The sequence below is a fragment of the Cygnus atratus genome, chromosome 7, assembly GCF_013377495.2.
Source record: "Cygnus atratus isolate AKBS03 ecotype Queensland, Australia chromosome 7, CAtr_DNAZoo_HiC_assembly, whole genome shotgun sequence".
NCBI lineage: Eukaryota > Metazoa > Chordata > Aves > Anseriformes > Anatidae > Cygnus > Cygnus atratus.
This window is the reverse complement of record NC_066368.1, coordinates 28,769,348-28,782,833: the sequence shown is the minus strand read 5'-3', so window position 1 is coordinate 28,782,833 and position 13,486 is coordinate 28,769,348. Positions and strand designations below refer to the sequence as shown.

The following is a 13,486-nucleotide window of genomic DNA, read 5'->3' as shown; positions in this document are numbered from 1 at the left end:
CTGTATATGATAGGGGCAGAAGAAAATTTTCCAGCATTTGAACTTCGATTTCCAGTGGACTGAGGAATTCTCCTTTTACAGGAGGCAGTCTGTATTACTGATAAACCATACAGTCACAGACATTTGCCCCTTTGCACATTTACAACCAGGCCATTTTAGTAGGCCAAACCCAGTCTCAGAAATTACAAAACAGGACGCCCTCAAAACTAAACACTTCTGCAAGGTAAATCCAAAGGACGAGTAGTGGCTGGAGCAACCCCAGTGTAAAATGAAACAAACGGAGCTGCACAACATTTGAGGAGGTCCTTTCATCCAGCTAGCAAGATGAAAAGGAGACAACCTTCCTGCCAGGTAGATTTCCCAAAGGCCAGGGCCCTTCCTCTTCCTTGGCACCAGGTCCTCCTGACAGCATTGCTCCACTAAAGTTTGCAAACTAATGCAACTATACCACTTTGGTATGGACCCAAGAACTGTCTTAGTCCCGACCATACTATACCACAGATGCATTGAATGCAAAACTCTAACTTATAATCTGCTTTTCTTTTTTCCCTTTAAAAAACCTTTCTTAATAACCCCCCTTGCAATTCCGTATAGTCTTATTTTGCCAGCTCTAATTCAAGTTTTTTCCATATCCAAAAGTAAACTGGAAATTGCTGATATTTCTCAGCAAGAGTTACTGTTAATCACTTAAAATTTGTGTCTTGAAATAGCCTGTCATTTTACTAAACTGTTCTGGCTTCATTCACCACACTTATAAATTCATATGTTTTTTGAATTTTTTGTTGTCTGGGACATGAAACAACAGAAATGAAATGCACTACACAGTCATGTTTATATTTAAAATAACACATCTGTACATTATAAATAATTTTTTTTCTATTGCCTGATTCACTAAGCAAAGGCTAATAACTAGTGACATAGTATATATGGCACATCCTCTAGAAAGTTTGTTTCTAGCCTGATGCAAATCTCTGGACTTCTGTCCAAGTTCAACCCGAAATAACAAACAGTCCCACGTGGCAACTGTACCTAAACTGCATCTTTCAGAAGATTTCATTAGTAATTTAAGAGACAGAATTAAAACTAGCTCCATCTATAAAAAATAGAAAGTCATTAAAAACAAGCAAACTAACCACAAAACAGGTGTTACCACGAAGGAGAATCCATTGAAATCCATTAAATAAGTAAGCTTTATCTAAAGCACAAGTTTGAACTGCCCGAGTTACAGAGCATGCTCTGAACTACAAGAGAGAAATGCTACATCATCCAATATTCACATGTGTAGAGGGAGATAGGCACATAAGAGATAGAAAGTAGGGGTTCACGAACGCTTTAAATTAAAACAGAATCAAATCAAAAGCGAAAAAATAATCAAAATAATCAAAGGAAGCCTAACAATTCATCCTAGCAATGTATTACGAAACTAACAGAACAAAATAGTTCAGTAAATGACAGGAAAAGGAAATAAAACTCACCCTGCCATAAAGGAAAAAGTCAGGGCAGGTTTTGGATAAGCTGCAAAATGTGCATTTTTGCACATATATACATACACACAGATTTGTCTCTGCCTCAGATCCACATCAAGGAATAGCACTGTTGCAAAATTAAATACCTGTATCCAAGAGCCATTAAGGTGTTTGCCTCACTGTGCAAAACCACCCATTTTTTAAGCTAAAAAAATGAAGATCCAGTACGACAGGATATTTAGTGTTCTTTACATTCCTTCTGTCTTATAATAATTTGGATTCTACGTACCATTTCTCTTAATTGCCCAATGCAAACCTCAAACTGTAGAACATCTTAAGCAGAATACTATAATTTGTGATCTTTTTAGGTAAATAACTTGCTGCTATTTCTTGCTGAAAATTACAAGCAAACAGTTTCTGAAATAAGTTCTGAATCTAGCATCTATTCAGACATTAAATGTCAATTGCAAAGGGATTATTTACCTATCTGCCTTAATTTTGACCATATGTGGTCAACAATTTAGGTATTTGTGTATTCATGTCACTTGTCTATGAGATGTATTAGTCATATTGCCTTTGACCTATTTTTCACGAACAGTGATTCCTCTTCTACTGAGCATCACGACTCTGCCAGCACAATGACTACAAGCTATGAACTGACAAAAATAGAGCAGAGCCTTAGTGCTATTTATTTGCAAGGACTGATTTCCATATTGAGGAAAAAGGGAAAGATAACACACCACAATTTGCCCACATTGGTAATTTTAAATAAAGCCTCATGAATGATTAAAATCCACATGCTGTAAAACTCACCTTCACTATCTCTCTGCTGATGCATTAAGCTAAAATCAATAATAGCAGAAATGAAGTGATATTGGTCTGACAAAAGAATGACAAAAATAGAATTACACGATATGGCAGATGATCTCACACAATACAGACGCAGGAAATAAAGAGCATAAATTTACTTGAACAAATTACAGACTTAAACTGAAAATAAAGGAATCGGGATTCCTAAAATCTGTCTGAAAAGTACCACTCCTTTGCAGAAAAACAGAGGACTACAGACATTCATTTCTGCTCTTTTAACAGGTATCATCCCTTTTTGCATTACATAGCATTTGCATCAGGAAATGGTGCTTTGCATTAGCTCTGCACTGTTTCCCAGAGGACTGCAAATCTGAGATTGAACTGCAAGTCACAAGGCTTTCTTATAATTGCAAATGAGAGCACATCATGACACGATCCCTTACCTCCACAACTGGCCCCATCAAGATGCACACTGGTTTGGACTGATGAAGGGGTTGGATCCTTGGGTGCCGGCAGCTGAGGAGTTTCCTCCTGGGTTGGCAGAAATGCAGAGCACAGATCGGTTTCGAGGGCTTGTAGCTTCAACAAAGAATTCTGCAGACAAAAGCAGAACATTGGGCTAGATAGAGAATAACAAAATACAGAGATAGCTCTTCAACTCACTGAGCCCATCAGAAGCGCCTGCAAAGGGGTGTTCCACTAGCAGCTCTGAGAGGATGTGCAAGAGAACAAACGCACTATTCCACGAGTTTCCTCACTTCTGGTTATTTAAGTCCCAATTTAAACGGATTATTCGTGACACGTGAGAAAGATGACATCGTCAGCAAAAGACAATTTATTCTAGGAAGGCAAATTGAGATGGTGTCCCTTTTCTTGGTCTTGAAGCAATACACTAAGCAAGTATTTCATTCATTGGGCTGACATCACGATCTGATGATATTATGTCCCTCCCCATTCACCATTCATAAAAAAAAAAAAAAAAGGTATCCCTCTCCAGCCTATTGTGCAGTACACAGCAGTGAACAAAGAGTTACTGAGAATACACTCCCTCACGGGATTCTTGGAAGAGATTTTTTTTGACTGGCTTTTTTAGAGATACTTCTTTATGTAGACATTGCTTTTATGTAGGCGGCTGCTGCCTACAGGGCAAAAAGATCATTTCCAATCTGCTGGAAAGGCAAAATTAACAGATCATTGTCACTTGCTACAGACAAATCAATGGCAATGAGACCCATTATCTATAACATCACTTCCAGCTACTGTGTCGTGCTTGGTCCATTTCTCATTTTAATCTTTAATGCTGCATGCGATATTCAGCTGTACAATCTGACACAAGCATCTTGCTGTGATGTAAATGCTGTGAAAGCCCTAATCACCATCCAACTGGGCGAAATGACTCACTATTGATATCCCGTGCATTCAGCTCCCCTTTCTCAAGGGAAATACAGCTTTCAGCTTAAAACAAAAACACACAAGGCTGTCTTAATAATCACACAGCTGGCACATTCAGAATATACATAAAATGTTAAAACACTCAAATGGTACATATTTGTAAAGAGCATTTTCTGAAAAAAAAAATCTGAGTCATAACATAAAAAAATATTCCTTAAGTTCATACCCTAAAATGCTGCTTTTTCCCTACTGCATCAAAGATCTGAACCCAATTTATTGATTCATTTAAAGAAATAATTCATTTATTGGAATAATTTCCCTTGTGTAAGAATATATCACCTATTTAGTAAGTAGTTTAATGTATTTGTGCATTATTTTAATTGTAATACAGCCGTTTTATAAGCCCAAGAATGCCAGCCTTTTTTTTTTTTTCCTTTTTTTTTTTTTCTTAAAGAAGATAAGTGAATTTGAACGAAAACAGAAGGGAAGACTTTCAGCCTTGATCCTTTTATAGAATTCAGGCAGTGAAAAGGGATTGGAAAGTAGCTCTTTCAAGGAGATACCTCAAAATAGGGAAGTTTTGAAAAAGCAAAAAGTGATTTTTTCCTGTGAAACTAAGTATGCTGGCTTGAATGGGCACCCATGGCACTGGTTCTTGAAGAGTTTTCATGACCCATCAGGCCTCATTTTCTACAACCTCTCACCCCACCTAGACCCAGTGTGGCTGTGGAGTTACCACAGCAGATGGGCAGTGTTTTACAGTAACTATACAATTTACACACTAGTGAGAATTCTGATCCCAGCATTGACCTTATCGCATGGACCTTTAGCAAGCACCTTTCCAAAGTTTGCAAGGGAGTCTCTCAGTCTCCCAGTCTCTACGTCTCCCAGTAAGGAGAACATAAACAAATAACCGACAAAAACACCTAACCTTCATGGACTTCAGCATTTGAGAAAAAAATTCCCAAGTCAAGAAAATACATTTTGCATCACTATTTCTTATGATACATTTATGGCAAGCTCAGTATAAAAGCGTTCACACAGACTATATTGTTAAACACTATTTCAGCAATGCCTGTGGTCTAATTCACCAGCTGGTTTATACTGAGTTTTATATGATGTTTTTTCACCCATCTTTGGAAGGTGGGTGGATGGCAAATTTCCAGCCCCTGCCAAATACTGAAAAAAACACCATATAATAATGATAGAAACACCTTCTATAATTTCCTGAATATGCCCTTGACAGAGATTTGATGTAGGGACAAAAAGAGTAAGAAACTTTTATCGCTTTGATGTTACCAGGGAAATGAATCTGGAGTATGCCATCAACCTCATCGTACTCCTAAAAAACACAGTTGACTACTATACTGCAGCCACAGCACACTATACAGGAAAAGCCACCACCTGTCCATGTACAGACAGTTTTAAGCAGCGGCCAAGCAGAAAGCTGCCTAGGGTCATCAGCTCACAGGCAACAGGAGGGTCCTACTAAAGGGTAGGGATGACCCTGCTGCCTGCCCTGCCCTCTCTGAGGGGCTGTCTGAAGTACCGGCAAAGGCCAAGCAGCCAGGTGGATCCTGCCAGTCTGGGACCTGCAGAACAAGTTAGAAGCAAATACAAACAGCTACAATACATAAAGAGAGAGGGAAATGTTAGGTCACGGCAGGTACTGTCATAATTTTAGGTAAATTCTTCCATGGAAAACCAGTATCACTGAAGAAATTTAAGCTATGGCATGTTATAGCAGCTGACAACCTTATCTCAAATACTTCAGACTTGATGCTCATTCCAACTTTATTCTGGTGCCTAACACTAGTGCTATGCAATAATTCCTGATTCGTGCTAATAGAAATGAAAGGACATACTAATATTTAAAATGGATCCTTAAGTTTATTGGAAAGAAAACCAATATTGTCACCTCTTAAGAACAGTATTTTGCAAATTTGAAAAAGAAGCAATTATAATTGTCTTGGGAAAGGGTTTCTTATATTCGCTGTCCTTTTAAGTAATTGACAATTCAAAGAACTTGAGCTATACCAATTCCGCTAGAGGAAGAAGAAACAAAATCCTGCATTACTGCAGATCAAAGATAATGGAAAAATATAGACATTTACAAAAAGTCCAAGGAAAACAGAAAGGGATGCAGTGTGGTATTTCATTCCTATTTGTAATTCCTGCTACTGCTTTAAGAAAACACAGTCATTAAAGTATTGTACTCTTGTCTGCTGGAGAAAGCACAATACAAAAGGATCGCCATTTGCTGAGGAAGCTCAGCCTGTAGTAAAGAAACCATCTTTACAAACCAGCAAGCTTGTAGACTGTACCCACTGACCATCTCTCTTTCCAGCGAATGATTATTAAAAATCAAGGTTTGAGGCCTTATGGCAAGGAATTATTGAGATGACAGATAACTTCTTATATCTAAAGATAAATACCACGCACCTATACTCACACTGCTATATCACTCTGGAGAATGTGACGCTGAACGAACAAATGTGCCCTGTTTATCACCAAAATTTTCTGGCAATGAATGTAAGACCCCTGAAATAGATTTATATATATATATATATATATAATTTAATTAATTTTTTTAATTGGTGCTATCAGTACCTGCCTCTCCAGCTGAAGGTCTCCTGCATGGGGCCCTGTAACATCAGCCGTATGCGCTGTGTCAGTCAGCATGACCAGGGAGCTGCATCCCAAGAGAAAACAATGTGCGAAATGGAGCCTCACAACCCAACAATATTTCCCTTGTTGCACTAAGGGCTATGGTACCATTAAGCCTGCTAATTAATCAGTGCTCACAGCAAATCCCCAGAGAAAGCAGATAGCTACCAATGGCCAAAAGAGAGCCATTGCTGTTAGAAATAATTTTGTTCTCTGTTTCATTTGATTCCTGTGGAAATGTAAGGTCTGGTAAATTTAGGAACTGAGGAAAGAGGGAAAGGGAATGGGTCTGCCCTTTCCCATAGACCCTGCCCAGTGTCAGAAAAGCCTGGGCTTGGTGCAGTCTGTGTAAATTGAAGCTGCCTTTCCCCACACTGTGTTTCTGAATATTCAGGATGGCTGCACCCTGCCCCTGGGCCTGCTCCTGCCCACCCCGGGACAGGAAGGCAGCTATTCCACTATATGCAGTTTACTGACGGATTTACTGGATTTATGAAATCAGCTGGAGCAGAGAAGGAGAATAATCAAAGCTTTCAGAATTTAATAGCCTTTGAAGTGATTCATACAGAAAGGAAACTGAACAAATATCAGCCCGTTCAATTTCCTCACCGTAAGGAAATTAAAAGCAGAGCTAGAGCAGTGACATATAAAAGCATCTCCCTTGCCTTTTAATCTGAGAGTTGAGGTTAAAATAAGATAGGTGTATTTTATATGAATATAAATAAATCTGTGGTATCTGCTAGGGCAATACTTGTGTCTTGAGGCAAATGACATTTCCAATTCAAAATTTCCCTTACGAGGAACAAACAAGCAACTCTAAGATAGAACAAGATATGCCCTGGGTTTGTATAATGTCACAGGTGACCAGTGAGGAGAGACAACAATTTCTCTAATGCAAGAAGGGAACTTGTTTTCTAATGACACATTTCCATTTGGGTTTGAAGGAGACCTGAGATATACTACAATCTAAGATTTTGCAAAAGAAAGTTAGCACCAGAATGTAGCTCTTGCTCATTCCCCATAAATGATTTGCATTTTATTTTAATTTCTGATCTATTTATCTGTTTTAATATCTCACACTGTTTTTATTATAATATTTTATCTTAGCCTTTAAGGAATCCTTTGCAAGAATTTTAAATCTTGTAATTTAAATCTTGTGTGTAGCCAGGAGTTGGACTCAAAGACCCTTGTGGGTGCCTTTGACCTTGGGATTTTCTATGATTCACCAATTTTGGTTCTGGAAATTCTGGTGACATTTGCAATGGAGCTTCTCAGAAGAAATGATTATTTAGTAATTTCTCCCAGGACCTTAATTGGCTTGACCAGTGCTGAGAATACTCCCTTATATTGGTCACAGAAAGTGCCTAGTTATTATCAGGATTTTCAACAGTGAGCTGCACAACGATGACACAAATGCACAGGAAATAATTAAACGTAAGGAGAAAATTAAGTCTGAATTCTTTCAAAAGGACACGTTGTGGTTTTCTCCTAATGAAAGTCAGGCATCTATTAATAGGCATAGATATTCAGTGGCTCATTATGCAAACAAAGCTGTTTTTCCATGGTTTGACAGGAATAGACTTCCTTTTCTCCACCTGCCTTTACTGTCATCTTAGTCTACACTTAAAATTTTGTCTGCTCCTTGTTTAAGTCCAAGCACGTTTGCAGTACTATCTTGAAGTATTAAGTTTGGTCTATGCTAGTATGCAGATACCCTTGTTTGTGGAAGATGCTTTATAATGTTTGACATTTTCAGTAATTGCACAACTTGTTTTTGGCCTTCCGTATATTGCCTTAACTGTGACAGTTTAGCCCAGGCTCATCCATGGTCACACAGACGGTTTCTTTATGCACTACTCTCATGCTGTGCTCCTGACATAATCACTATGAAAAAAGCTCCCGTTTCAAGTGTCACAGGTGTTATCTGGCTTTCCTTGCTTTCTCTCTTCCCTCCAACTCTCCCCTCCTACTGACAAGCCTACCTTTCAGACTATGTTGTACAGTTCATAGTTTATTTATACAGGATGTAGCAACCTTGAGATCTTATTTTTAAACAAAACATAATTGATGGTTGAACATATTTAAGCTGTAATATGATGAAAAAGTCAAACGTTCTTGCAAGATGGCATTTCATTTAGTCAATACTGAATGTTTAATTCTTTTCTGATCACAGATAGAAAGCAGCATAGTTCACTTAAAATATTTTTTAAATCTCTTGCTTCCAACTTTTAAAACATTATAGTAGTCTCGCATCACATTATTATGCTTTTCTCCAAAACCATGACTAGAATGATTCATTAAAAAGCTAACCTAAAATTCACAAGTGATTACATTATTCCAAGAGCTGAGAATTAACAAAAAACAAATATTTGATTCAAAATTTGTAACACCATATTTCAACTTTTGGTTACACTCACCTCACTTAAGCTGTGCAGTTGCTCAGTTGCTTCCTTTCGTGAAATATATGCTTTCTGATCTAGACTACAAAATAAAACAAGAATTTTCACTCAATAAATTGCTTGTATGTACTGCAAATATTTCAAACTTTTCATCATGTCTGTACATAAATTGCAAGTTATAGGATATTTATTGAAAAAATAACATTTCTGTGAAAGTTACTTCTGTATTTTATACCTCATGCAAAAAACACTGGTGATTTTATGGAATTCTACATAATATATTTAAACTCTGAATGAGAACCTGGAAACTATAACTTTAAAGTGTAGGCTCACTCTGTCATACAAAGAGTCCTGCAGCAGCATGATTGGCTCTCAGCATCATAAGCTAATAGGGTTAAAGCCAAAAATAAGTCCAAACATTTAAACCTAAGTACGATTTGTCCTACATGCTTTAAGTTAAGAACAAAAGTTTTCCAGTATCAGAGCCATAAAGAATAAATCTTTCTGTATTTCTACTTGACGGTATTTTAGGCTCCCAGTCTTCAACTTTCTGCTTAAGTTCTCTTTTGCGAATTTCACAAAGATTCACAGGACTCCCATGAGGAGTTGGAAAACCTTTAAACAATAGAGATTTCCATGTTTTGTACTCTCACTTAGCAGCCATCAGTGTCCATAGCTTTGCTTTTCTCTCAGTGTATCACCGCTTCTCCATGCAGAAATAGGAAAGGAAGGTCCTGGACCAGCAAGGGGAAGATCTCTTCCCACTGACTATAGCTAGTGAGAGGATTGTGCCACGTCCAGGCAGATGCAGTCATATCCTAGGACTCCACACGCACACCAGCTTCAGGGTTAGTTACAGGCATCTATCGAGGAATGAAACTGAACCCTAATAAAAACCTGCCGTGGATTAGGTGAGAAACCTGCAAAGCCTCATACCACAGCTCTATCATTTCCCAAAGCAGAGGCTTTCTTTCCACATAAAACTTCAAAGACTGACATGGGTGTATCACAAGTTGACTTGCAACAACAGCATTCAGCTGAAGCAAGAAAACCATTGCTGTCTCAGAGAATGAGTTTTCTCATTGCTGAAAAGGTGGCAATATTTGTTCAAGACTGGTCCCTGCAAGAACTCACTTGTGGATGTGATCAAAATCGTTACAATACCCGGATTCCTTTGGACAAAATAATTCATATTTTTCAACCTATTGTGCTCAGTCTCATCCCAGCAAAACCAAGCAGTTTTAAAAGTCTCTAGGGACAACAAAGTACAGAGATACACAGTCCTTTGTGTAGTTCTTTACCAAGAACTATAGTTCTTCATAGATTTACTAGGCATTTAAAGACTGAAATGTGCACAAAGTCTGCCACAAAAACTTTCTATACTAAAATAGACATGATAGTTATAGCACAATGAACATCCACTTGCCTTCAAAAAGGCTCTGAGATGTGCAATTTCTGTAGGAACAAAAAGGAGTCATTTTGGTGGTGGTACACGTAGCACCAGCATGGGAGGCCTCACAGGCCAGCCAGCCCGCACCTCAGTGAAGATACATTGTTCAGAAGTGTATGAGTGATTGCTGGAGGTACTTAAGCAGCAAGGTGCCTTTGGCTGACTGTTGTACCAGCATCTATCTACATGTCTGTATAGCTCTCCACATGTATATTCTTTGTGCCATTTCTCCTAAAAATGAATAGCAAACATCTCTGTAATGTGAAGAGAACAGAAGGAAAACCAAATTACAGAAGCAAAAAGATTAATGCCTAACAACTGATCTCTAGCTTTTACGCAGCAGCAACAACAGTATGAGGCAGCAGAAAAGAGTTTTACAGGACTGTGAAATACCATGGGGAGCCAAAGAACTAATTGAATGGGGAAAAGTGAAATGCTCATAGTTTTGTTTAATAACATATAAGGAAGGACCTGCAAGACTACAAGCAGCTGAAGAATCAATCCACTAATGAAGTGAAAAATAAGGACATCATCAGTTCTTATAGGTGCAGGATGATATTCTACATAATTCACAGCTATATCAACTCATGAATCTTGCACTCTGGAGGGTAAAAAGTTTACAGCATCCCTGCAGTACTACCTCTCTCATTCGAGATGACGTACTTGTCTCCTGTTTTAGGGATGCAGAAGTCTTGCATTTTACTCTTTTTATTTCACTAAAAATACTGGAATAAGATGTTCTTAGTTTTGTGTTCTTTGGATTCAGAAGATGCTAAATATTTTTTCTGAAATCATTAACGTGAATAACCATTTTTGTGTGAAAAAACATTAACAGCAATCTATATATGCTGAGCTAATCCTATTCTATAGAGTTTGGGGGTGTGCTTCTTTGTTTTCACCACGATTAACCACTCTGCTAGGCAAATGCAGGTTATCTGATTGTCACCAGGCAACAAAAGGCTTACAATTTAATAACTAAGGGTTGGATCCTACTCTCATTAAAAGTCAATCACAAATTATCCATTAACTTCAAAAGCAGCAGCAAGAAGCCCTAATTTTCCATCTGTACTGAGAACATTAAAATTATTTTGAACTGCAGCTGAAATTTTGAATAATTGCAGGCAACCCTTATTTTGTACTATTGACGTCACATAAAATAATGAAAATGTAATTCTCTCTATAGCTACTATTCAAATATGTGTAACATTATTCTTTACAAAATATAAAAAAGCCTGATCTCTCACCCTTCCTGCAGTCTGGCAATTCTGGCTTTGGCAGAATTATTGTGTTCTGCTATGGCACAGATGACAAAGATTCAATCCAATAACATGTACATTTGAAGCTTGTGGACATAACAAAAAAAAAAATCTAAATGTTAATTATCATAACAGAGCTCCTAACAGACTTCAAGGAGAGGACGAATTTGCATGAGCAGTGAGCTGTTTAAAAAAACAGACCAAAACATGTAAAGTATTGAATTATGCATGATACCACTTCTAAACCCATATAAAATTCAAATAAAAACACATAATTTTAAAAACTAGAGAAAATGTTTAAACCTAAGCAAATTCAATTCTTATTTCCCAGATTAAAACCAGAAAGGAGCATTACATTCTATAATCTTGACATCTCCAGCCTTTACACTCCTCCCAGTTCTACCTCGGATTAGGACTAGATTCCTGTATGTTTAAACCCGTGTAACCCTGGATTACACTAACACCATTCTCTGGAGGCATTTATGTACCGCAGTGCCACATGCACTCAGCGTCTTGGGCCAAGTAATGCATTAGAGGTGCCATTAGTGATAACTCCTTGAAAGCAAACTCTACTCTGTGCTGTGGATTCAAACCTCTTCCAGATTCACTTTCAGTCTGTCCTGGACCCATATTCCTTCCTCATCTCCAGTCTGTCTATCAGTTTTACCCTGCCCACTGTGAGGATGGCCTGTCAGGAGAACAGCTCAGAAAGTGTAGTCTCAGTACCACATCAGGGGACTGACTCAGCCTATCCAGAGGTTACATTACATGGGTTCACAGAATGGCAGACCCCACAACCGACACACCTCAGCATCAGGGAAATGGAAACATCATTTCTGAGCCCCACAAATGGCAAAAAGCACTACAAAATTCAAACATACTCACCACCTCATACAGGGCTGCAAGTAAATGCTTAAAAAGCCGGCTTATGAATCCTTAAAAAGCAAAGCAGAATGACAACAGGCTTTTGGATTAACATAGAATGTGGACTCTCAAAAAAACATCTTTAAGGGCACAAGACTGCTTGGACACATCCTAGGCTACTCTATGGGCAGTCCCTGAATGCTGGAGCAAGCAGACATCCAGAGAGCCAGCAGAGCATTGTCCGTCTCAAGTTGCAGTAGTTAAAGCTTGGCTGTGGACCACCATCATCTGCTTTTCTTATTATGAGTGCCTCTCATACTCACCAGCCACAGTCCTTATTTGGGCTACAGTAATATGCTTTTTTTCTTTTTCCCCTGTATCATACCACCACCACTACTGCCACCTTTTTTTTTTTTTTTTTCTTTTTTTTAAAGTGGATGGCAACCCAAGAGTTTGCTCGTGGATTTTCCATTTCTTGATACAAGAAGTATCATTAGCACCTTATACATCAATATTTTAATATCAAGACCCCTGAAGAAACTGCTTTTAGGAACTGATCCATCATTTCCCAGCAAAACAGTGCTTTATCAGAAAATCAATATTTGCTGACACAGAGGTAAGCACAGACACAGACTGGTCATGATGAATTTTTGCCAGATCGGAGGGAATATGGCCAGGTTTTCTCCCGGCTTGCCTGGCCACCTGCATGGGAATGAAGCCTCCCCAGCTCTGCCTCACCCATGAGGCTCCGCCACATGGTATGGGGACATCAGCAATTCTGCATCTTCCCTGCTCTTTCTTACACATCTCTGAGATGTATCTGTTCAGCAGAAAGCATGGAAGATATCAGTCACCACTTGAACTGCACTCTCAAAAGCTACTTGCCTGAACAAGTTTGTTACTGAAAGCCTTGCTAGAGCTCAGCCTCCCATGGGGCGCACAGACATCCTGGGAGGTTCTGGCTGGGCCCCAGATCCAGGGAAGCCCAGGGCTCTCAGCATTCCCAGGTTTCCTGGAGAAGAGTTGTAGGTCTGACAGCAACAGCTATCCTGAAACCTCTGCAGAAATTACAGTCCAACCCAGGGACAAGCTGGGTCCTACTGAATGAAACCGCTCCACTTCTATTTTATTTGGGGAATATAAAGCAGAGGGAATTTTTTCTTTGTCAGAAAAAAAGAATGT

The 13,486-nt window shown here is 38.6% G+C and overlaps 1 protein-coding gene across 1 annotated transcript in view; it reads right to left on the bottom strand.

Moving 5' to 3' along the window:
- Nucleotides 1-13,486, bottom strand: part of FAM13C (family with sequence similarity 13 member C) — a 51,865-nt gene that overhangs the window by 21,323 nt on the left and 17,056 nt on the right. Inside the window, exons 5-7 of the mRNA XM_035543701.2 lie at nt 8,753-8,816; nt 2,720-2,870; nt 2,280-2,345 (exon numbers count right to left, since the gene is read on the bottom strand). Of these exons, the coding sequence (XP_035399594.1) occupies nt 2,280-2,345; nt 2,720-2,870; nt 8,753-8,816 (281 nt within the window). The remainder of the gene's footprint in view (nt 1-2,279; nt 2,346-2,719; nt 2,871-8,752; nt 8,817-13,486) is intronic.